Consider the following 26,426-nt stretch of genomic DNA (forward strand, 5'->3'; position numbering starts at 1 on the left):
TTAGTAAAATTGGAAATGGAAGCTTCTAATCAGCTTCTAACTTTAGCTTGTTCAGTTAAGCTTTGACAAAAAATCTGGAAACTGATTGGTTTCTTTGCAGAGCTACAGCATATTTTACACTCTACAGTTTTAGTAAATGAATCCCAATACGTGCACTGTAAGGGCATAAAGTCGCCTTTGCTATGCCTATAGACACACAAGCTAAAATGTTAAAGTGATCTGAAGGTTCCAAGGAATCTTATTTACTCTCACAAATATGGCTCATGTTGATAGCCGCTCTCTTAATTTCATTTCAGGACAAAAGAAAAGCTTCTTACCTGGAAGTCCGGGGTCTCCTGATGATCCTGGTGGTCCTCTTGGTCCAGGCAATCCAATAGACCCTTGTTCACCTGAACACCATAGACAATACTTATTACAGACAAAAGTCATAATTTTTTTGTGATATTTTGCATGATATCTAGTGGTATAAACAGACATCACCCTGATGAAGCATTTGTGCATTTTTGTTCTCTGATTGTTCTATAGTCAATCTCCAAGCCATCGCCCTGCAGCTATTATTGTGTGCATTTAACTGCAGTGGTTGTGGGTCTTCCTTTATTAAGGTGAATTTGAGAATAGAAATGTAACAAATGATGTCTGATATTTTTTCATCATCCAAGATACAACACTTTGAAGCAGAGAGAAATGTTTCTGCTTTTTTTTATTTTTGTGGGTACGTTTTTTGTTTTCCATTACAGTTGACTGACATGCAGTAAAATAAAAGGACAAATGACACATAGCTATTAAATTAATAAATGCCAGACTTTACCTCTTGGACCTTGATGTCCATCTGGTCCAGGTGGACCTAAAAAAACATAGGAATACTTTTTCAATATCATATTCTCTTTTTTTAGCTAATTAACAAACAATTGGGAACACAACATGGTGTTCGATTTCCTAGCATCATAACATTATGAGATCTTACCTGCTGATCCCTTAGCTCCTGCTTCTCCTGAGGGTCCTGGTAATCCTCTAGGTCCTGGATCGCCTATAAACAAAGAAAACAAAAGTATGGAATATGAAATCCTGAAAAGGAACAGCATAGGCAGAACAGACATTAATTAAATAGCATTTCATTTTTTTTTCTGTTTAAATTATGATCTTTGTTTCCTAAAATCTCACAGATACAGAGGAAACAATATAAGATATCCACCAGATCCACATATTGAAATCAGGCACCATTGAAAGCATTTTGCATTTCTATTTTTTTTTATATTATGAAGGCCATTTGGTCCATTTATATATATACAAAATATATTTAAGGTCTTACGCCAATTGGTAGTGGTTATATATTTGGTATTACTGCCATGTACATGACCCATCTCGGGCACTGTATTGCTTTCTTACTGACCTGGAAGACCTCTGGTTCCCTTGTCTCCTTGGTCACCTAAAAAAATCCAACATATTTTTATTCTTTCTAATTAAAAAAGCATAATCTAAATTGTGTTGTACATAGGCCTGATAACAGACAAAAACAAGTTCTAGACAATATAAGTTGCGTACCTTTAACTCCAGGTGGTCCAGGGAGTCCTTTTTCACCTGGTTGGGAAAATAAACATACATGTCTAAATTATCATAAACAATTGCCAAAACATTTATGCATTGCCATACATTTATTTATTGCTTTTGTATATAAAAGATCTTGAGTGCAGAGATAAAATCGTATTGCAAGGCTATTCAGGAGGAGTGGAATACATCAACGATTGTTAAGTTCAGGGCTGCTGATAAGGCAATACAGCTGGTGCTTCTGTACTGGTCCTGGGCCCCATCAGTCAAAGGGGCATCTGTACAGCATGATTTCTAACTTTTGTGGCTCCTCCTGCAGCACTGTCAGATCCTCCTCCTTTTTGTCCCTCTGGCTGTGCTGCTAGGGGATTGGTATCTGTGACCCCACTCCCCTGCTGTCCATGCTCTCCTGTGTGCCCCCCCTCCCCTGCCGGCTTCCCTCCTCTCCTCTCCCGCCGGAAGCTGCTGTGGGCATACATGGGGCTTGTTGCAGGATCAAGAACCGAGGGGCAGTAAATATGTTCTATTTACTGACCCTTTCCTTTTCTGAATGAACACAGTGAGTGATCGAACCTATTTAACTGTAGTTAAATATGCTTCAGTTTGTGAATGAACAGGAAGTCTCAGTGCTCTTCCCATTCATTAACTGTCCAGTGCAGCCAATGCTGCAGAGAGAAGGACTGATGAATCTTTGTACCAATCTCTGTCTCAAATGTGAAACATCATGGGTCTGTTCAGACCCCTGATATTTTAACAAAGACCCCCCCCCCCCCCAACAGGCCAGTTGAAAAAAAAATCTACAAAAAAATGTAAAATTTTAAAAAATAAAAAAAATGAGGACTCGCTTCAAATGTTCTTTGCTCTCTGAAGAGCAGTCAGCATTTGGATCCCTCTTCAGAGAGAATTTTACAGGCAGTGAGGAAGCATATTGCCACCCCACCGCCTACTTTAACCCCGCACTGACATTTCACAATTGTGTGCTTTGATATTTTCAGAGAGGGGGGCCCCGTCAGCCAGGCTGTATGGGGCCCTGTGATTTCTAACAGCAGCCCTGTTGGATTACTTCATTGCCATTAAGCTGAGTGTCTGATTTGCTGAGCTTGACATGGAATCTTCCACTCGAAACCAGGTCATATAGACACTATCACTGTCTCCCCTACTAATGGGTCCAAGCATAGATCATGCTTTGACCGGTAGGTATAATAATTGTCATAGGTTTGAATATGATCTTACCTTTAGGTCCTGGTAATCCAGAATCACCTTTGTAACCTTGCTGTCCTGGAGTACCTGTTAAAATTGGAATGACATCTTTTTACTATAGAAGTGTACCAGCTTATTTAATAAGGGCATATCTTACATACATAGAAGATACATTCAAATATAATTGCTAGTCAGAGTCGTATGATGTAAATTACCCTAAATCCTATAATTAGGTCAATGAGTCTCAGAAATCACTGGTCATGCAGGTGTTGAGAAATTACAAATCCCAGCATGTCCTGGCAATTAGTGGCTTTGGCAGTGCTGGGACTTGCAGTTCTTCCACACTTTGAGGTCCACAGGTATCCCATGTTTTAATGAAATAATAATCATGGGAAGCTTAAAGCTGAAGTCCAGGCAAAAATAATTTTTCATTTAAATACATTCTTCATTAACTACAAAGGATATAAGTACACTTGCATGCATCAAAAGCCTTTGCAAACCCAGATATTATTTTTGTAGCAGTGCCATCATCACTGCACTGTGCATAGTCTATGCAGAGAGAGAAGCTGTGGGAGGGACCCAGCAGGTCCACCCACTAGAGGGTGTCTGCAGAAAACTACAAAGGGCGGTGACAAGACCAGTCACCCTGCACAAGGAGAAAGAGCAGCAGTGACTGGTCTTTATTACAGATAATATTAGCAGAAAAACAGTTTCAGATTGAATTACTGCACGGATATGGGAGAAATACACAATTTACACTTAGGTTCAAGTACGAATACACATGACTCTTGTATTCAGACATTTGCTTATTGCGAAGTTCAACTTTAATATCCAAGGCAAGGAAATTGCACTAACTGCTGTCATACCATTATGAATCATCTTATATATTACATTATTTTCTCTAATTATCCATATATGACAACATACCTGGAAGACCTTGAGGACCTTGAGGACCCAGCAGACCTACAGATAGAAATGGAAATTTTAGACTATATATATAGATATTAATGGACCATGAGCCATAGTAACTTTGAACTACTTTTTGCCTGCCTCCGGATGCTCCATCAAATAACTCTGCTGTATTCCAAGCTTTACTATTGACAAATTAGATTTTAACATTTGATGACTTTTTTTGTTGAAACTTTTGACCTTATTTTACAAAATGCAGATTTTAAGATTACTGGGACTATATTTCTGTTGTTAAAACACATCTAAACCCAAAAACAAAAATTGAATGTATTGCAATTTATTAGTCCACAGTCATGGTGGCTGTATTTGTTACCTTTCTTCATTTTTTTCTTTTATTTTCATGTGGTAATACTGCCAGAAACAAACTTTCTGTCCTAGAGTAACAACACTTACTCCACTGTATCTATGGAGGAGCAGTGTTGTTACCTCAGTCTGCTCTCCTGAGTTACACTACAGACATCTCCAAAGCTCTATTACATAAGGAGGATTAGTTTTGTAATCTGGGAACACTAATAACATGAGCTATCAGTTATGTGCATAGGAAGTTTCTGTACTTGTACAAAAAGTACTTAGCCTGAAAAAAGACAGGTACACTGCAATACATTAAATGTTTGTTCTTGGATTTTTGTTATTTGAAATCAATCAAACTTCTTAGTTGGAAATAATTTCTGGGGCCAGCATCTCCATTAATGCAAGCAAATCGTGTAGCTAAAAGTACATACAAAAAATCATTAAAAGAAGCAAGGTAGTTCCCTAATCAAGCACCCTATAAAGTATAATCCTGAAAAGTCATAACAATGTAGCCCTAAAATCACCCATGCTAGATGAAAGGCATCTAATAAAAAGAGGTAGGTTAATATGGCAAGCATACAATCTAGTTACAACTACAAAGGTACACCCAATAGTTAATTTGCCTATCAGCCTAATAATCATGTTAAGATTTACCTTAAATTAGTATAAAGATAGTATAAAAATAAGCTTACCCTTAAGTCCCATTTGTCCTGGAACACCAGCTAAGCCTGGCACACCAGGTTCACCTGGCAAACCTGTAGTAGATAAATTAGGTATGAGAAAAATGAATTATAATCTTTAGAAAAAATTCTTAGCAACTTTATATGAAAATAAAAATTTAAAACCAAAATAAGGGAAGTTACTTGCATGCTTCAATTCAGTGGAACATATAGTAGAGGTTCCTGTGCAAAGCTTAGTGATTAAGTCAGGGAGTGCCAAACTCCCTATCTACTCCCTTTAGTGAAAAACTGGCTCCATAATCAATATGGCACCAATCATATTAGAAAATTGAACAGAAGTCATACATGCAGTTTCCCATATTCAACCTTATTAATACACTGAACAGTACATAGAAATATTTACCTCTGTCTCCCTTTTCTCCTACGCCTGGTGTACCAGGGTCACCACGATTTCCAGGTAAGCCATCCCTTCCTCTTTGCCCAGGTGGACCTTCCACACCAGAATCACCTACGAAAGGCAGAGCATTAAGATCTCATATCCCATAAAGTTAGGCACAAACATGAATTCATCCTGAGAAATATGATTGTACACTGATATAGCTGATTTCTTACCTGCATTGCCTTTCTGTCCTTTGGGGCCCTCTGTGCCAGGATGACCAATGAGACCCGGAGTTCCTGTAGCAAAGATTGCAAAGTAAATCTAATCAAGAACATCAGGCACTAGTAAATATAGTTTGATGAAAAAAGTTACAGAGTAAGTAAAGATTTTAAGACACACAAAATATTATATGTAGTATATATTATACAGTGCCTTGAAAAAGTATTCATACTCCTTGAAATTTTCCACATTTTGTCATGTTACAACCAAAAACATAAATGTATTTTATTGGGATTTTATGTGATAAACCAACACAAAGTGGCACATAATTGTGAAATGGAAGGAAAATGATAAATGGTTTTCAACATTTTTTACAAATAAATATGTGAAATTTGTAGCATGCATTTGTATTCAGCCCCTTTACTCTGATACCCCTAACAAAAATCTAGTGGAATCAATTGCCTTCAGAAGTCCCCTAGTTAGTAAATAGAGTCCACCTGTGTGTAATTTAATCTCAGTATAAATACAGCTGTTCTGTGAAGCCCTCAGAGGTTTGTTAGAGTACATTAGTTAACAAACAGCAACATGAAGGCCAAGAAACACACCAGGCAGGTCAAGGATAAAGTTGTGGAGAAGTTTGAACCAGGGTTAGGTTATAAAAAAATATCCCAAGCTTTGAACATCTCACAAACACTGTTCAATCCATCATTCAAACGTGGAAAGAGTATGGCACAACAGCAAACCTATCAAGACATGGCCGTCCACCTAAACTGACAGGCAGGGCAAGGAGAGCATTAGTCAGAGAAGCGGCCAAGAGGCCCATGATAACTCTGGAGGAGCTGCAGAGATCCACAGCTCACGTGGGAGAATCTGTCCACAGGACAACTATTAAATGTATTCCACAAATCTGGCCTTTATGGAAGAGTGGTAAGAAGAAAGCTATTGTTGAAAAAAGTCCCATTTGCAGTTTGCGAGAAGCCATGTGGGGGACACAGCAAACATGTGGAAGAAGGTGCTCTGGTCAGATGAGACCGAAATTTAACTTTTTGGCCTAAAAGCAAAACGCTATGTGTGGCAGAAAAGAAACACTGCATATCACCCTGAACACACCATCCCCACCATGAAACATGGTGGTGACAGCATCATGTTGTGGGGATGCTTTTCTTCAGCAGGGTGAAGCTGGTCAAAGTTAATGGGAAGAGGGATGGAGCCAAATACAGGGTAATCTTAGAAGAAAACCTGTTAGAGACTCCAAAAGACCTGAGACTGGGGTGGAGGATCACCTTTCAGCAGGACAATCACCCTAAACATACAGCCAGAGCTAAAATGGGATGGTTTAGGTGAAAGCATATTCATTTGTTAGGATGGCCCAGTCATAGTTCAGACCTAAATCCAATTGGGAATCTGTTGCTGTTCACAGACGCTCTCCATCCAATCTGACAGAGCTTGAGCTATTTTGCAAAGAAGAATGGGCAAAAAGTTCACTTTCTAGATGTGCAAAGTCCCCAAAAAGACTTGCAAGTGTAATTGCAGCAAAAGGTGGTTTTACAAAGTATTGACTCAGGGGGGCTTAATACAAATGCATGCCACAATTTTCACAAATTTATTTGTAAAAATTTTGAAATTTTTCCTTCCACTTTTTTTTCCACAATTATGTGCCACTTTGTGTTGGTCTATCACATAAAATCCCAATAAAATACATTTACGTTTTGGATTGTAACATGACAAAATATGGAAAATTTCAAGGGGTATGAATACTTGTTCAAGGCACTGTATATATTGATATATTATATATAATGTTATTGGGATTAAACTCTCGCCTACCTTGTGGGCCTTGGAATCCTCTGTCACCTGTTGTAAAAAAATAACAAATATATTACTTTCTCCCACTTAATGAATGACTATTAAAGCTTTATGCTGGAAAAAAAATATGTTTTGGATACCCCACAAGCAAGGCTAATGCTGCAGATGTAGAACTTAAAAGAGGTCTACAAAACAATTCTAAAGCTAACTGTTTTATTTTTTGATACAGTAGTGAACAGTAAACTCCAACAGAGTTTTTTTTTTCTAAACACAAATAAAATGAAACACTGGATACGGATTTTCAATAGATCAAATTTTCACTGTGCACATTAGCTACTGATCGGTGGCAAAATTGGGGCGCCCCTTAGAAATTATGGGAAAGCCCAGGATTCAGAATGCACGTATTTATACAGTCCAATGAGCATACCAAACAAAATTTAGACTCAAAAGTTTTTAATGATAAAATTAGTTCATATCAGAAAGAAACAATATGTTTCATAGGCCATGCTTATTTCCCCTTTATTGGGGTTCAGGAGTTTAATAAGATGCCAATCAAATCTTTGGTTTTCTGCTTGGAACAATTTCAGAAGGCCAGTTATGCCAGCGCTAACAAGTGCAGCAAGTAAATATTATTTTTTCACTGTCTGTGTCCCCACTGGGGAGATTTACCTCTCTATTTATCCCGGAGACCATTGTCACCGGGTCTGAAAGTGAGGAAATATCAAAAATTTTCATTAGTCACTAAGTCAGGTGATGAGATCTGTCGAAGGGTATACTTTTTCTGATAACTGCCTAAGAAGGGATTTTCCATACTTTCATTGGCTTTAAACTTTTACCATTCCTTACTATATCCAAAAAAAAAAAAAGATCATTAGGCTTTAGATATACTTTACATTGGGATGTTGTCTCCCTACTCAACATTCAGAACATTATAGCAAGTTGTATTGTCAGAGAAACAGCTTAATACCCCTTAAATTGTTTATGGATAAATGTGTAACCCTAAAGTCATATAAAAGAATGTGATATCATTAAAGGTCAGTAAGGACAGTAACTAATTTACCTCTATATAATTAGCGTAAGCTAAAGATAATAGTAAAATAAACATTAACATCACATTTAGTGATTTGAAAAATAATTTTGATAAAGCCCCTTTTAACAAGCGTCTACATGTAACATAGACCCATGAAGTTTTCCAGCTGTACTATGTTTGGTACACAACGTCATCTGGGTGGTAAGTAATACTGAACAGGGACGGCTATGGGGAAGGCAGGGGATTATTCATTCCAACTTGCCCCCCTGAGTCCTACTTTGTCCTTATTGCCAGAAGGGTTAGTATGAACTCATTTGAAATAACCATCATCAATCCAAGCTTACAGAAAAGAGCAAGTTCACTAAAGTTTTCCACATTCTGTTTTTCCCAGTGATGTATTGAACCTTGATCAACTAGGCTAATAAAAATGTTTTCTTTAGCCCAAATATGTATTTGTGTAATTTATGTGCAAGTGATCCTTTAGTTTCAATACTTGGTATACTGTGTTATATGCTATAGCAACATACAGTAGTTAACATTTTGAAAATAATAGCATTTTTAATATAATTAGACTGGAAGATAATGTTCTGATACCCTTGATAGAACTTGACAAGACTCAGGACCTGACATTAAATTCCATGCAGTTTTATTTCTAAGAAATATGAATGATATTTCTCAGTGCAAAGCAGCAATGCTATTATATCCTCTGCAATGTACATACTTAATAATTATAAAACAGGGGAAGCCTAAACTCTAGTCTTTAATGATCTGCCTATATACTGTTAGTTGCAGCATGGCCAGCTAGCTGAGAGCTTCCTCCAAATACTGAAAACAGAAATGACTTAAAGATTTCAATATGTTCCTTTTCTGGCCTGTTATGATTTACACACTCACTGTGTTCTATAAACTTCAAACACAACCTTATACTTGCACTCACTTTACCTGCTTTTTATGTGACATATGAATTCTATGGATATTTCCTATTATAAACATAGGCCATAAAGTCAGACATGCAACAGATCACTAACCTTTCTCTCCTTGCATTCCAGTATCACCTGCAGATGAAACAAAATACAAGACATAGCCTTTTAATTCATATATTATATGTCACATATATTACAGTATTTCATGTTGCCAAATAGATAGTATATGGTTTGAGCAGGGACTTTTATGTTTCCTGTTTTGTCCTTTAATAGCTATCTCCTAGATTGTAAGCTCGAAAGAGCAGGGCCCTCGATCCCCTCATGTTTTGCATTGTATTGGTATTGTTCTGTCACATGTTCTGTCCCCCTTTGTAATGTACAGCGCTGAGCGAACTATTGGCGCTTTATAAATACTGTATAATAATAATAATAAATAATAATAATATTGTTCTCCTGTGTAATTTATGCCCTAGTGTAAAGCTCTACCCAATATAAATACAAATATACAGTATAAATAATAATAATAATATATACTGCATATACATAGTATTATTAATAATAATAATAATAATTCCATTATTATTATTATTATTATATTGGGCCACATTATAACATACCATTAAAACAAAGTTTTTATGCCTTAATAGTCCACAAAAAATGTTACTTTAGCACCTTCTAGTTCTTAAAATTGATACAAAACTAAAATATAGCAGGTTCAAGACAGACAATTACCTTTAGGTCCAGGTTCACCCTTCAAACCAGCAATGTTTCCTGTAGCAATGGAGAAATTTTGAAATAAGAGAAACATTTCAAGACATTAATATTTCTAAAAACAAACAATATAATTATAAGTCTAACAGGTGTAGCAATATATATATGTAATCTATGCTACGTTTAAAGAAGTTTGAATGTAAAGCATTGTGAATGCTCATTTGTGGTCAACATTGGTACTGTGGTGAGTTTCCATTCTCCTAAGTGCTCCTCTTTAGCTCATTGTGGGAAAACCCTGCAGGACAGTGGTGGCAGATGTGAAACTTAGTCCTTGCCACAAAAGCTTACTTCTTTAATTGGTATAATGTTTATGTAAAACACAAAACTAATAAACATTTACCTCTTTCTGCCAACATCCTCTCCCTCACATAGGTCCAGACTTCATCTCTAGATAGACCAGTAATTGTGCCACCAGCAGGAATTGAGCTGGCTAAGTTGATATCCGAGCGTATTGCGGGACCAGCTTCCAAACGTCCCAGTGCACTGCCAGAGCCTTCCAAATTATCTAAGCGTTGCCTCAAATTCTTCACATCTTGCCCTAAGTCGTAACAATTTAAAGATTTTGAATCCACATTTGTGCTGGTGATTTCATTAAGTCTACGATTAGGTATATGGAGAATGCCCCCCCAGTCCAAGAGCTGGGGTGGTTAAGATACAGTGCCTTGAAAAAGTATGCATACCCCTTGAAAGTTTCCACATTTTGTCATGTTACAACCATAAACGTAAATGTAATTTATTGGGATTTTATGTGATAGACCAACAAAGAGTGGCACGTAATTGTGAAGTGGAAGGAAAATGATAAATTGTTTTCAAAATCTTTTACAAATAAATATCTGAAAAGTGTGGCATGCATTTGTATTCAGCCCCTCTGAATCTATACTTTGTAGAACCACCTTTCGCTGTAATTACAGCTGCAAGTCTTTTTGGGGATGTCTCTACCAGCTTTGCACATATAGAGATTGAAATTTTTGCCCATTCTTCTTTGCAAAATAAGGGGTATGAATACTTTTTCAAGGCACTGTATGTACTGTGTAACCGTATACTTTTTGGTTGCAGAAATTACAGCAATACTGTCTGGACAGGATACCAGGTAGAACAAATTATGACCCACATATAAAAGTATATCCAAAACTTTTATTTAGTTTTGGATAAAGTAGAGAAGGGATAGAATCCCTGTGTGGTTTCTATTGCTGTTTGTGCTCCAACTAGGTAGATTCACCCTCTTTATCAATCTTTGTAACCATTGTCACTAGAACAAAATGTAAGCAAAATCCAAATTTTTGTTTTCAAAATGTATACATTTTATTGCCAAAAGTATTGGGACACCTGCCTTTACACACACATGAACTTTAATGGCATCCCAGTCTTAGTCTGTAGGGTTCAATATTGAGTTGGCCCTCCCTTTGCAGTTATAACAGCTTCAACTCTTCTGAGAAGGCTGTTCACAAGGTTTAGGAGTGTGTCTATGGGAATGTTTCACCTTTCACTGGAACTAAGGGGCCAAGCTCAACCCCCGAAAAACAACCCCACACCATAACCCCCCCCTCCTCCATACACTTGGCACAATGCAGTCAGGCAAATACCGTTCTCCTGACAACCACCAAACCCAGAAACATTTATCGGATTGCCAGACAAATAAGCCTGATCCGTTGCTCCAGAGAACACGTCTCCACTGCTCTAGGGTCCAGTGGTGGCGTGCTTTACACCACTACATCTGAAGCTTTGCATTGCACTTGGTGATGTAAGGCTTGGATACAGCTGCTTGGCCATGGAAACCTATTCCATGAAGCTCTCTGCACACTGTTGTTGTGCTAATCTGAAGGCCACATGAAGTTTGGAGGTTTTTAGCTATTGACAGTATTGCAGACAGTTGGTGACTTCTGCGCACTGTGCACTTCAGCATACGCTGACCTTGCTCTGTTATTTTATGTGACCTACCATTTTGTGGCTGTTGTTCCCAGTTGCTTCCACTTTGTTATAATACCACTAACAGTTGACCATGGAATATTTAGCAGCCAGGAAATGTCACAGATGGACTTATTGCACAGGAGGCAACCTATCACGGTACCGCACTTGAATTCACTGAGCTCCTGAAAGTGACCCATTCTTTCACAAATGTTTGCAGAAGTCTGCATGCCTAGGTGCTTGGTTTTATACACCTGTGGTCATGGAGGTGATTGGAACACCTGAATCTAATGATTTGGAGGAGTGTTCTAATATTTTTGGCAATATAGTGTATTAATTGGGTTTGTGGCACAACGGTACTTGGATATAAACAACAGCATTTATCCATTAATTTATATAAAAAAAACCTAATGACTAATATGAAAAAAACACTAAAATGTTATAGTTGTCACTAGAACAGGAGTTAGGAGGGATTTGGCCTCTGGGACAGGAAGTGAATAAAAATCTGGCTAATGGAATACAAACAGAAAAAACAACAACAAAGGGGTTTTAGCCATTCCCTGCTCTATCAGAAATTACAGAAATCAGATTACAGCTTTAGATATACTTTAGTTTCTGAAGTCATATGAATCTGGTGTTTCTGAGGTATGTACTTGTATAATTGTTTAATTAAGACTCTAAAATTAAGTTAAAAGTTATCTAAATGAAGTATTGTATGTCATAAGAGAAAAATGGAAGTTGTCATTGCTGAGCTCTCCTTCTGAATATATAGGTGGCCTGGCTGTCTTGCTCTCTTTCTCTGTGACATTTCTCTGACTTTCCTTATTTACATGTAAAGAGCTGTAGAAAAGCTGTAAGGGGCAAAAAAAAAACTAATACAGTGACTCTGCCAAACTGTCTAAAGTGGAACTAAACTCTCTCAATTATTCTTATTATTATAAATGATTATTATAAATTAGTATTTATTATTATTATTAATAATAATAACATTTTTTTTTATCCTTATGCTGTTAGCATTAGTAAATAGATAGGAAGGTATTTACGTGTTTAAAACTTTTTTTTCTAATTTCTTCAGTTACTTCCTGGTTTCAGGCCTAGGCCAAAATGATGTAACACCTCCCAGGATTCATCCTGGGCATTTTTTTTCTTTCATCTGAAGGAGGGGAGGAGGGGTTTCTCACCTAAGCACACCCTCCTGTCTGGAAACTTGAGCTAAGGGCAGATGGATTCCAGGAAGTCAGGAAGTAAATGCTATAGAATCATCTTTTCATCCTCAAGATGGCCACAGCTAGAATGGCTAGTGGATATTCAAAGTGGTTTATCAACAAAATAAAGCATGAAGGCAAGGATGAATGTGTCAGTTTGCTTTGAATGTTAAAAATGAATTCATAAGCATTTACAGTTTGTGTGCTTAGGTACAGTTTAGTTCTGCTTTAACAACTGTTGCATAAGATATCTGCCCCTCAGGGAGTGCATTGTTTTAAGAAAGTCAGCTGACTTATACAGTTTCACTGTGAGAAGAAGCAGTAAAGAACACTCACTGTGTAGCACAGTAAGTGCCGGTTCACATATATGCAAATTGGATGCGGTTTGAACCACATTCAAACAGCGTGACATGAAATAACATTGCTTCCTATGGTGCCTCTTCACATATGTCTGGTGCAATGGCAGTGTGGATTCCTAAAAATTAAATGTCTAAAGAAATTTGATAAGGCTATAGTTTTTTTTTAAGTTTAATTTGTTAATTATTTGGAAAATAAATTTTAAATGTGAGCTGCATGCCTTGTTTTGGGATAGTACAGTAAAGTGAATGATTACTTACAAAGAGTGATCAGTCCAAAGAGCAGTCCCAAAAGGAATAATAGTCCGAGGATTAACCCAAGAGCCCACATCCACCATTTGCAGCAGGTGGCACATGGTCCACAGGCTCCATCCACTCCACTGTCCCGTCTTTCAACATACTGATCCCCGGCGGACTTCAAGCCATCTACTCGGTGTATCTCTGTGATGAGTAAGAAGTAATAGTTGAACATAACAATACATAAAAAAGCAGTTTTATTGTCATAGGGCAGCACTAGAAAATATACACATAATTGGAGAGTTTAATGATGATAAGTAGGAAATTTGAAATCACCAAATTTTCTATGGCTTTTAGCCTTGCCACTTCGGGGAATACCACCTATTTGTATTGTGGAGTATTTCTGAGGCTTCCTCACCTCATGAAATGCCAGATTATTGTCTGTAAATTAACCATGTGATAGGTGAGAGGTCTTTCAAAATTTTAGATTTCACGGTAGTAGACTTCACAATGAGGTAATATCTGCATTATGTGTGCATATTATTTAAGCACTATGTGAGCTGTTTGTTTATAAGTCTTTTATTAAAGTGGACCTTCACCCTTTGAGTGAGCTTCCTCTCATCTGCTTCTTCCTCCCTCCCTTTTACACTGCAGAGAGTTTGTATATTGTCACCTCCTGACTCCTCGCCTAGGCACAGACAATGTAGGGATCTTTTCTTGAACAAAGGAACAAAGTTTTAGTTGACTAAAGGTCTACTTTAAGTTTTATATTACTACTAGTATTATGTTTTTAACTTATATTATTTCTTCCCTTCCTGTTTAAGACTTTATTTAATTTAGCAACTAAAGATATGAAAAAGTAAATGACTGATGTACATTTTTACAACATAATGTAATGTCATAGACATAAAAAATACAAATGGATTCATGAATTAAATAAAAATTCCTAAGATTCCTTACCTGCATATGTTGCTTTGTCTTTGGTTACCTTCAGTCCTCCTAGGATGCAACAGCATATGTGTTAGTCTATATTACTGTCATTTCAATTGAAATATAGGAGAAACCACATTACTTACCATTAGCCTCTGTTTTATATGAGGTGTCCATACTGGTTGTTATAGTTTTTTCTTTCTTTAGAGCGTCTTCACCATATAAACCTGTGAAAAAACCCAAACAATGTGGTGATTTGAAAGATTTTCTATATGTAACCTTGTTGTACATAAACAATATCAAAGCCTCAAACTCAAGTGACTCAGAAGATGGGTTATATACCTATGAAGTGTAGAACTACTGTTTGCTGAAAGCAAATTATAACAAGGACTACAGGCTTACTGGATGTAGGGTTCAGCTTAGCACTATAGTTTTAAGGCCCCATATAAACAGTGGCATTATATGGGGACACCAGGTACACACTTATGTCAATAGCAAATTCAAATATGAGCCCATGAGCTCTGATGTGTACTGAGCCTAATGCAGCATTGACACTGGCAACATGTAGCTGCAGTGAATTAAGATGGTGTAATGTAAAGTGTATGTATATACAAAACTTTTTTTTTTGTTTTGGGTTTGGAAAAGTCAGAGCCCATGTCAGATTATGATTGCTTGGAGAAAATGAAATGAAAGTGCTAGGACCCTAGGATTGTCCTTTCATTGTAAGAGTTATAAAATATAATTTTAACATCTGGATTATGTTCAGCAGCTTCTCTGTCCCAAAAGATCTCCATTTTCCCTCAAGGGGGCTCAAGGCCCACTGGTCAAATCCAGCCCACCAGGCCATGTCATCAGTTTCATGTGGCCTTTGCACCTCTTCTGAAGCTGCGGCCACCCCCTCTTGTCTGCCCCCACCTAGACATTAGAAGTTGTCAGCAGAGAGGAGGACAAAACTCCTCTGCCAGATCCTGTGCTTCTCTGTGCAGCCAACAAAAGTCTCATCTCTGCCCCCACCCTTCTCAGCAGTCGATAGCAGGGAGAAGGACAAAATTCCTACTACAGACCCTGTGCCTCTCTGTGAAGCTGCAGTACCCCCACGTCTCTGCATCCCCTGGCCTCAGCATTCAGCATAATTTACCAGCTGACTCCAATCCTTCTCTGATTCTCCTCCAAACCCTACACTTTTTGCTACCGAGCTTTGCCCCCATCTTCTTCCTGCAGCAGCACAAGGTAATGAAGGGTGGGGGACTCTTGACTTCTGATGGCGGGGAGGCTTTGGACATCTGATGTAGGGATGGGTGGGGTGCTCTGGACATCTAATCTTACAGATACAGCCGTCCCTTTAAGGGCAACCACAATGCTATTGTAGCCTGCGATGAAATTGAGTTTGACACCCTTTCCCTAGAATAAGTACAAGAAAATGTTGTAGTGTGGTGGTTTCAACATTTAGTGTGCAATTTTTTGTAAAAGTATAATCCTAGTGCAATAAAAAGAAATGTGATTTGTAATGGGAAAAATTTTTTGTGTTATATGTGAAATGAATTTGGTTTGTTAAGCCTACAACACAGGTTATAGGGATATGGGGAAGGCTCCAAAGCTTTTTTTACAGGTATCACTCAAGCAAATCATCTCTCAGGAATCCAGAGGTAACTGTATGAATGTCTCTTCTGAATGATAATGTATAGTGGACTAAATGTGGATATTGGATGTATTATAAAACAACTGTCAGCGGATGGAGTCCATCTGACCTATTTGTCCCTCTCTATTGCTGTCATATATCTAAGAGGTTTAATTTATGAACAGTTTCACTCACATTCAGTGTTTATCAGCTTAAAGTAAAGAAAGATTAATTCTGATTTGTTGGTAAGAATTGCTGCACTGTACACTGTACTCTGTATATATTATATTATATAATTGGTGAGATTGTGCTTAATACCTGAACTGGCAACACTAGCAGCTGTAAAGACCTTTCCGCTGTCTTTGGACATTATCAGCATGTCTCCATCCTTCTTAGCGGGTGCTTTTTCCTTCTCCAGCAGAAGGAACTTGTAATCTTTGCTGAGGATTTCTTCACCTTGAGTTTTACTGCTGGTTACTGAAAAGAATAGAGAAAAAAACATGAATATTAACTTCCTCTCTTTGTACACTCACCAACCAATAGGCTATGACAAAGCCAGTCTTTACCCTCTAGTCTTCAACATACTGAGGTCCAATTGGACCATTTTGGAATGCAGATACAAGGGGACAGTTGAGCCAAATATATGACACCTACCACAGCTTGCGAATTCCAAGGGGAATATTTTCCTAATCCTATCCCCCCCACCCTTCGTTTCTACACATTCCTATTGTTTTTATTTATTATTATGCCTTTCACTTGAGATGTATATGCCCACGTTAATTCCAGTTTTATCTCTGTAAAGCATAATATTGTTGTTGAAAATGTGCAAAAAAAAAAAAATTAAAGTAGAACTATAGGTAAAACTTATTTTTCTTTTTGGATAGAGTAAGGGGGTTATAACCTCTGTCAGTTTGTTTGCCATCTCTGTCCAATTGTGGAGATTTCTCTTCACTTCTTCACTTCCTGTCCCATAGCCAAAGCAGAAAGTGAGAGAAAATTCCTGAAAATTAAGGCAATAACTGCCCCCCTCCCTCCAGAGGTCACCAGAACTAGTGCTCCAATTGGAAAATTTCCCCTCTATAACTTTCTGGGGACAACCCAAAATTTTAGCTTTTTTTTACTTTCACTTTCAATGATAATGGTAAACAGGACAAATAAAGAGGGTGAGTCTCTCTACTGGGGGCACAGAGACACAATAAAAACCTAATAGGTGTTCTAATCCCTCTCTATTCTATCAAAAACTAAAAAAAAAATTTGACTTTAGTTATACTTTAGGGTGCACTTATAGAATCAGAAAAAAATGACATGCTCCAAAGAAGGCAGTGAGGTAATGTGGACACTGCCCTTGCCCACTTTTAGTTATGAAGGTTTTGGTTATCCAGAAGGGCCACATGAAGCTTTACTCCACTACCCACTTTATCGTGATTTTTATATTAACCTCCTGTGCCTTTACTCTTCACCATTACACATCCCTATGTATGATGTGAGTATTATTGTGAACACTAATGTCATACTACACTATTGGAGGAAGCATGGCATCTATGTTATAGTTACATTTAATTTGTAACTGGACAAACCAACAAATAAGAGAAAAGAAAGATGGTTTTATGCTATTTTTTAACTATAGTAAAATTTTTACTCTGCTTAATAGTCCCTTCAATATCTTCCATCATACCTTATCTGATGATTTTATCCACAAATTACCCAAAAAGGACACTAGGCACTAAGCACTAGCCCACAATTATTATCATGGTATATAGTAAGACGTACACTGCCCTAGGTTGGTCTGCCTTACTTCTAGCCCCCTAATCCGCACACAAAGGTGTTGGTCCAGTTTGCGACCACAGAAATCGTCTTGAGTGGTTGTGATGTGTTTTACTTATGGATTTCTTCAATAAAGCCGTTGGACGTTTCATACACTAGTGTGTGGTCATCCACTTTTCTCTTTCAAATTATTATTATGGTAACTGCTGTCTTAAGTAGTAGGCTAACAACATGGAAGCACAAAGGACTAGAGCTGGTTGTAGACATGATAGTGTCAAAACAAACCTTTACTGTTGGAAAAATCAAGCATAGTGCCAATCTATTGCCCCCTCCTCATTGAGTGCTTCATATTTATTCCAACATTACAGGTGTGCTTTATCATAAACCACGAATATCAGGAAAGTTCTTAGAAGATCCTTCAATTTATTATCAAATGTGAGAAACTCACCAGCTGATGAGGTGACAGTGCTGCTGATTCCACCTGAGCCTTGTGTGTTTTGTGTGATATTCTTCTGCACGCCATATCCTCCTGAAAAAAAAAAAAGTCACCCATATGAATTTAGTCATGCTACAATCAATCACTGTGCACAGAACTGAGCAATGAGCAGTAAGCACAAACCTGAAGTTGCAGATGTGACTGCACTGTTGAGAAGGGGAGCCGCAGCTAATGTAGCTCCTTGAGCGTGTAATGGGGCCAAATTATTTTGAACACCAAATACTGTGTTGGAAAACAAAAAGAAACAACAATAAGGTTTATTGATTCCAAACTGAAAGATGTGAAGAAATGAAGAGAGGTAGCTGGAAGGCAATTTGCTAACTAGGAAACAACTAGAACTCTTCATACGTGCCCTCCAGGCTGTTTTTTTATTTAAGGTTATAAATCTATAAATCTAAAATCTACAACTCGAAGTGCAACTTATGCTTCTCACTTTGTAAAATGTATTTCATGGTTCTTGATTTTATACTATTATTAATAATAATAATAATAATAATATAATAATAAAATTATTATTATATATTTAAATGCATTTCTAATTTATTTCCCCTAAAATGAAACAGACGACATTAAAGTATGCTAGTTACCTGCAGAGGAGGAGGAAAGTCCTGAATGCAAGGTAGGAGAGCTGGGGGCTAGATTGTTGGGAATTCCAAATACTAAAGAGAAAAATCACAAAGAGACAATTGTAAAAAAAAACAGAAGCCGTAGACATTTATTTGTAGACCAGTCAACCATTTTTGGCTTGTTTAAATCTACCTGATCCTGAGGACTGGGCATTCATCATAGAAGACCCATAGCCCATGCCGCTCATGTTGTTGTGGTAGCCGCCCATAGATGTCCCTGCAGGAAGTGTGGAGGTCCACATGTATGATGGGAGTGCCGAATCTAAGATGGCGGTGTCATATGACCCTGAAACTGTATGAAGGAACCACTGATTAGAATCAGTATGTGTCATGATAGTGAGAGACATTCACAGTGCTGTCTCAGGCCTGACCTGACTGAGAGCTTTCTGTTACCATCTTCGTCTCTACAGTCGCTTTCTTAGGGATGGGAAGGGTGTTGGTTGGGGATCTGCTGGGGCTGACACTGGTGGAACGGCCACCCTTCAGCAGTTTCTTCACATCGTCGAGTTCTGTCCCTGAAGAAAGAGGTGACATCCACAAATCAGTTTATTCACCTACAAAAAGCTGAACATTCCATTATATTGTGTCACCAACTGCTAATAGAGCTGATTAAATATAAAACTTTGCAAAGTGCAGTTATCTATAGAATAAGGTTCCTAGTGGGCTGCTATGTGTTACTGAATTAGTTTGTATCGCCTTATAACTACCTAATATAGTGTTTTGGATATAAATCACTCCCCCCACATTTGTGTGATCCATCTTCACTGAGTATTTGCTCACTATGGGGTTGATTTATTAAAGGCAAATGCAATGTTTACTTTGCAAGGCAATTTTCACGTAGCTTAGTGAATGCAAAACATTTTCCTTGCACATGATTGAATATTTTATGTAGAGTGAATTTTACCATATTCACTTAGCTAAAGGAAAAATTCCCTTGCAAAATGATATTTCCATTACAGAGTGAACAGCCCATTTGCCTTTAGTAAATAAACCCCCTGTGTGGTGTGTCTTTACCTAAAAGACGTTTTGTGTTTTTTTCTATAAAGCTGATAAATGTGCCTGTTTGTGGCTTTCTACAACAGGTATTGGAAACACTCATCAATTTCACTTGCCAGTGGGTATATCATTTATATTTGTCAGCACATAAGAAACTCTATACTGGTTTCCATGTAAAATGTATGAACTGTCAAAGAAACAAAACTCAATAATACATAGTTATTCCAAACATTCTTTAACATGCAAATGATTGCTTGTTCTATGTTAGTGATGTAAAAAATGACATATAGACATAAACACTCACATCTTGTGGAGGGTGATGCACTCTGCAGTCGAGTGCGGATTTCAGTTTCTGTAAAATTACACAATAATAAAATTAATATTGAAAATTTTAAAAGATACAATGCAAATAAATGTACTTGTTTTGTATATACTATACACATATACTAATTTTATATATATATATATATATATATATATATATATAGAAGTGTTTCTTCATCGTCATATAATACATAGCCATGGATATACTGTATATATATATCCGTTTTACTAACAGACATATCAGACTGGAAGTCACACCACTTCCTATAACTCAATCTATCCAAAATTGAGCTCATAGTATTTCCTCCCCCACGTGCCTCTTCCTCTGATTTCTCAGTCAAGATCAATAGCACAACTGTTAACCCATCCCCGCATGCCAGGGTGCTAGGGGTAACCCTGGATTCTGAACTATCCTTTCAGGCCCACATCCAATCCCTGTCCAAATCATGCTGCCTCAACCCCCGACCTCGACTACTGCAACTCCCTCCTCATTGACTTACCTTTACATCCCCTAGACTACCCCTCCTCCAGTCCATCATGAATACTGCTGCCAGGTTCATCCACATTATCAACCATTCAGTGTCTGCTACCCCTCTCTGCTAATCCCTCCACTGGCTTCCACTCGCCCAACGAATAACATTCAAAATACTAACAACAACTTACAAATCCATTCACAACTCTGCCCCCAGGTACAACACCAACCTAATCTCAAACTATCAACCAAACCACTTTCTTTGATCCTCCCAAGACCTTCTGCTGTCTAGTTCCCGTGTCACCTTCTCCCATGCTTACCTTCAGGACTTCTCCTGAGCTTCTCCCATCCTGTGGAACTCCCTACCTCAAGCTGTCCGGCTATCTCCTAATCTATCCACCTTTAGATGATCCCTGAAAACCTTTCTCTTTAAAGAAGCCTAACCTGCTTCTAACTAGTAAACTGACTTTCTTTTCCTCCATCAGCTCATCCCTCACCATTCCTCATAGATTGTAACATCTAACAAGCAGGGCCCTCTGTTTCCTCTTGTACCAAACTGTATTGTAACTGAAATGTCTACCTTCATTTTGTAAAGCGCTGCACAAACTGTTGGCGCTATATAAATCCTGTATAATAATAAAAATTGTATTTATATATATATATATATATATATATATATATATATATATGGCAGCACAGTGGCTAAGTGCTTAGCACTTCCGCCTGGCAGTACTAGGGTTGCCGGTTCGAATCCCAACCACAGCACCACCTGCCTGGAGTTTGCATGTTCTCCCTGTGCCTGCGTGGGTTTCCTCAAGGTACTCTGGTTTCCTCCCACACTCCAAAGACATGCTGGTCGGTTAATTGGCTCCTGTCTAAATTGGCCCTAGTATGTGTATGTATGAATGTAAGTTAGGGACCTTAGATTGTACGCCCCTTTAGGGTTAGGGACTGATGTGAATGTACAATATATAAGTAAAGCACTGCATAAATTGATGGCGCTATATAAGTACCTGAAATAAATATATATATATATATATATATATATACGGTGTATATATATAAAGCTGTTTTTCAGAAAAATGCCATGCTGTATAAAGGACATACAATAGCTATAAAATCAGGACATAATCTACTAAAGTAGGTGGTAGGTGAAGAAATCCCTTTGCCAGACCTGTCATTTTAACAAAAATCTTCCCATATGGTTATACATGTGTTTAACATATTTTATGTGTTTTCTACCTGTGCAAAAATGAAGGGGCTGTGCAAAGAAAAAAGTTTATGTGCCTTTACCTGCATTTTTTGGATTGGTGACAGGGTCCCTTTAAGCATAAATTGTAAATGTATTAACAGTGAATGTTATTATTTCTTTTCTATTCAGTAAATATTTTCTAGATTATTTCAAGTTGAACTGCTTATGATTGAATTTGAAATCCATACAATGGATAGAGTTGCTGTTTGAGTGAGAGGGTTAAACCAACCATAACTGTTTTAGACTGCAGGCAGATTGTGTTACATGATCTTGTTGGCTACCATGCATGTCCTAATCATGTACTCACCTCTGCTCTGAGTGCGCCCTCTAGTGGAAGAAGATGCTATTAAAAGAAAACAAAAACATTAATAAGAATAACTAAAATTACGTAACCAGGGCATGGAACTCAACTTTTTGTAATTATTTCACTAATGATGCAAATATTTTAGGAGGACCACTTGGGCTAGGCTGTGCTGACAGTTAAAAAATAGCCATTTAAAAATTCTTTAAATTAATTTTGAAGTCACTGTACATCTCTGACAAATATTTGAAATGATTTTGAATTACAAAGCTATACATACCCATTTCTTTTCTTGTGTATTCCGGTGAAGAATTCCCACTGGAACTTCCTACAGTTGAAAAAAAATCGATATTGAGAGACATTTAACTGGCAGATCCATATAAGACAACTGAACCATCTGAAATGTACATAGTTTAGTCTACTGAAAATTTGAAATGGCCCTTACCTTCATAACCCGCTTGGCGAGAACTGGAGATGTAAGCCTTCCTATCAAAGGTGGAGTTTGGTGATACTGAGAGAGTAGAAGTGGGGGACTGGGCGTATCTTGATCCTGAAGTGCTAATATTAACTTTTGAGCTGCCACCTGTAGCTGGATTTTTATGTTTTTGTTAGTATTATAGAGATAAAGAAACATTGCATTAAAACAAAAAACATTTCATATTTTGTTTATTTTCCTTTCTATTCTTAAAAGAAGTGTTTCCTTCTTATTATTCTTTATGTAGTTTTTTTTAATCATAACCAATTAGTATATAGTTTTCATGGTGTTAGGACAGTGTTCTGGTATATATTTTTGATAAATAAAAATTGGGTATTTGGCGCACTCCAAGATGGAGTAAGATGGTACATGCGACAAAAAATATATTCAAGTATGTATATATAAACATATAAACAATAAATGATTAAGTGATGAATGGTAAATCATGAACAATCACAAATAATAAATAAAAAGTTGTTATTAGGAAGAGTCCTTTAAAGAGTTCTGATGCACTATGGGATAGAGGCAGCCAGCCAATAATGAGCTAAAAAGTTTTTATACTGCACTTAGAGGGCGCCGCCTCTTTCCTCCTATATATTTTTGATATGCTGTGATCTTGTAACTACAGAAGCTACAGTTCTTTTCATTGTCAAGAGTGAAGTACAGTACCATTTACAGCCTGTAGGGGAATTCAAAGGCATTTTTTTCCTGAATGCCTGCACCATCTACTGGCAAAAATAGAGAATGTCACTCCATGCATTCTACACTGCTCAAAAAAAAAAATGAAAGGAACACTTTGAAAACAGATCAGATCTTAATGGGGAAAATATCATTCTGAATATCTATACTGATATGGATTTGGTAATGTGTTAGGAACGTAAAGATGCCCCATCGTTTGATGGAAATGAAAATTATCAACCTACAGAGGACTGAATTCAAAGACACCCCGAAAATCAAAGTGAAAGAATAATGCAGCAGGCTAGTCCATTTTGCTGAAATTTCATTGCAGCAAATCAGAATGGTACTCAGTAATTTGTATGGCCCCCGCGTGCTTGTATGCGTGCAATGTCGGGTCATGCTCCTGGACAATCTGAGGTGCAACCTGGTGGCATGTGATGGACCGAAACATGATATCCCAGAGTTATTCTATTGGATTTAGGTCAGGTGGGCGTGGGGGCCATTCAATGGTATCAATTCCGTCATCATCCAGGAACTGCCTGCATACTCTGGCAACATGAGGCCGGGCATTGTCGGGCACCAGGAGGAACCCCGGACCCACTGCACCAGAGTAGAGAGAGGAAGGAATATAGTACACAAAGTGCCAACATCCCTAACAAATACAAGGGGGGAAATGTCCTCTTTTTTGGTGGAACTTTAATGGCACAATTTACTTGTATGATAAATTTCAACAGTTCAAAAGAGATTTTTTATAAAAACAGTATGAAATTTAATTTTTACAATCCTCAAAAATAAATATAAAACTACAATACATATTGCGGCAGTGTCATCAGAGATGGTATTGCAAAAATGGATCATGCATGGTTCGCACTTGACACGCTTCGAGGTCAACAAAAATCTCTTCTTCAGAAGTACTCAAGAAGGCATGACGTATGAGTCCATGTGAGATAAAAAAACGCCAGGCAATATTAAGAACAAATTGTTATGTGAACACAGCCACGGATTTCTCATATATCTCAGGCAGAGGTTTTCATGCTGATACCTAATGACAGTCAGGGTGCCATTGTCTAGCCTGTAGAGGTCTGTGCATCCCTCCATGGATATACCTCCCTAGACCATCACTGATCCACCACCAAAACGGTTATTCTGAATGATGACAGCATAACGTTCTCCACGGCTTCTCCAGACCGTTTCACGTCTGTCACATGTGCTCAGGGTGAACCTGCTCTCATCTGTGAAAAGCACAGGGCACCAGTGGTGGACTTGCCAATACTGGTGTTCAATGACAAATGCCAATCGAGCTCTATTGTGCCAGACAGTGAGCACAGGGCTCACTAGAAGAAGTCAGGCCCTCAGGTCACCCACATGAAGTCTGTTTCTGATTGTTTGGTCAGAGAAATTCACACCAGTGGCCTGCTGGAGGTCATTTTGTAGGGCTCTGGCAGTGCTCATCCTGTTCCTCCTTGCACAAAGGAGTATATACCGGTCCGACTTATGGGTTAAGGACCTTCTATGGCCCTGTCCAGCTCCCCTAGAGTAACTGCCTGTCTCCTGGAATTTGCTCCATGCTCTCAAGACTGTGCTGGGAGACACAGCAAACCTTCTGGCAATGGCACGTATTGATGTGCTGTCCTGGAGGAGTTGGACTGCCTGTGCAAACTCTGTAGGGTCCAGGTATCGCCTCATGCTACCAGTAGTGACACTAGCCTAATGCAAACCTAGTGAAAAACAGTCAGAAAAGATGAGTAAGGAAAAAAATGTCAGTGCTCTCACCTTTAAAATCATTCCTGCTTTGGGGATCGTCTCATTGTAGGCCATCTAGTGCACCTGTTGTTAATTTCATTAACACCAAAGCAGCTGAAACTGATTAACAACCCCCTCTGCTACTTAACTGACCAGATCAATATCCCAGGAGTTTAATTGACGTGATGCTGTACTCTGATTAAAAAGTGTTCCTTTAATTTTTTTAAGCAGTGTATTTCTTAATCATTTGAGAATGCAAATTAAAAAAGACCTTGCCAATATGCATAGAAAAATCTTGCAGGTTTCTGTCTATATGTATGTCTTTGACATATTAATTCAACCTTTCTACTTGTCTTGGTAACCAATGTGACTTGGACTAAGAACTCACAGCAAATCCAAAATGTTATGTTTGTCACTCAAACATGAGAGCAGGCAAACAGGGACACCTGTTCTAGTGACAACTAAGCAGAGACTTGCCCGGCTTTAGAGGTAATTCTGCTGACTTCCTGGTGTGTCTTAGGGACAGTCAGTACTGAGAAATCTCCCAAATGGAGGACAGAGAAAATAACGGGGGTTCAAACGATTGCCTACTTCATCCTAAATGAAATAAAATGTTTTGGCCCTAAACACTTTAAATACTAATTCTCTTTTCATACAGACAATTTCCTATAACACAGTAAATGCAATACTGAAAAATAATTTTATAGCTTTACACTCACAATTAGAGATGAGCTGGTATCCTCTAAACTCATCTCTAACCCCAACTCTAAACTCTTACTTTTTTGTACTCCAATGAACTTCAAGGTGGGGAAATGACTGGCCTGGAGCTCATTGGAGTCCAAAAAAATGGGAGTTCAGTATTCAGAATAGAAATGAGTTTGAAGGACATCCAAGATCATCTCTACTCACAATTCATAATATACTTAAATAATAATAAATATTAAAATGAAAGCCACAATACATACCTGATGTGATGTAACCAGTGCTGCTTTGTACCAGGGTCTTCTTTTCTGCACCACCCCCTCCTGCCTGGTATGAGAGTTTGGAACCACTAATGTTTCCGCCTTCTGTTACAACACAGTGATGGAAGAACTATCACAACCCCATTCACCAACCCATAATCCTTTATAGTCACAAAGTCACAATCTACTATTTTTCAGAAAATATAAAATGCTATTAAAATGGTTCACATAAATACTAAAGAATTTATATATAACATGTGACACTCACTACATTCA

General features: G+C 37.9%; 1 protein-coding gene across 2 annotated transcripts in view; it reads right to left on the reverse strand.

Annotated features, from left to right (window-relative positions):
* The window catches only part of COL17A1 (collagen type XVII alpha 1 chain), an 81,074-nt gene that overhangs the window by 37,211 nt on the left and 17,437 nt on the right, over positions 1–26,426 (reverse strand). For both annotated transcript variants that reach the window (XM_089690271.1, XM_089690272.1), the window contains exons 5-32: positions 26,154–26,255; positions 22,738–22,881; positions 22,573–22,620; positions 22,299–22,334; positions 20,248–20,295; positions 19,319–19,462; positions 19,081–19,239; positions 18,909–18,980; positions 18,445–18,543; positions 18,274–18,354; positions 16,380–16,538; positions 14,590–14,670; positions 14,474–14,512; positions 13,538–13,717; positions 10,151–10,348; positions 9,772–9,810; positions 9,145–9,171; positions 7,108–7,134; positions 5,298–5,360; positions 5,089–5,193; positions 4,698–4,760; positions 3,673–3,708; positions 2,779–2,832; positions 1,543–1,578; positions 1,391–1,426; positions 965–1,027; positions 809–844; positions 318–389 (exon numbers count right to left, since the gene is read on the reverse strand). In XM_089690271.1, the coding sequence (XP_089546397.1) occupies positions 318–389; positions 809–844; positions 965–1,027; positions 1,391–1,426; positions 1,543–1,578; positions 2,779–2,832; positions 3,673–3,708; positions 4,698–4,760; positions 5,089–5,193; positions 5,298–5,360; positions 7,108–7,134; positions 9,145–9,171; positions 9,772–9,810; positions 10,151–10,348; positions 13,538–13,717; positions 14,474–14,512; positions 14,590–14,670; positions 16,380–16,538; positions 18,274–18,354; positions 18,445–18,543; positions 18,909–18,980; positions 19,081–19,239; positions 19,319–19,462; positions 20,248–20,295; positions 22,299–22,334; positions 22,573–22,620; positions 22,738–22,881; positions 26,154–26,255 (2,247 nt within the window). The remainder of the gene's footprint in view (positions 1–317; positions 390–808; positions 845–964; positions 1,028–1,390; positions 1,427–1,542; positions 1,579–2,778; positions 2,833–3,672; positions 3,709–4,697; positions 4,761–5,088; positions 5,194–5,297; positions 5,361–7,107; positions 7,135–9,144; positions 9,172–9,771; positions 9,811–10,150; positions 10,349–13,537; positions 13,718–14,473; positions 14,513–14,589; positions 14,671–16,379; positions 16,539–18,273; positions 18,355–18,444; positions 18,544–18,908; positions 18,981–19,080; positions 19,240–19,318; positions 19,463–20,247; positions 20,296–22,298; positions 22,335–22,572; positions 22,621–22,737; positions 22,882–26,153; positions 26,256–26,426) is intronic.

Source organism: Staurois parvus, unplaced genomic scaffold, assembly GCF_062004578.1.
Source record: "Staurois parvus isolate SC_StPar_1 unplaced genomic scaffold, SC_StPar_1.0 ptg000525l, whole genome shotgun sequence".
Taxonomy (NCBI): Eukaryota; Metazoa; Chordata; class Amphibia; order Anura; family Ranidae; genus Staurois; species Staurois parvus.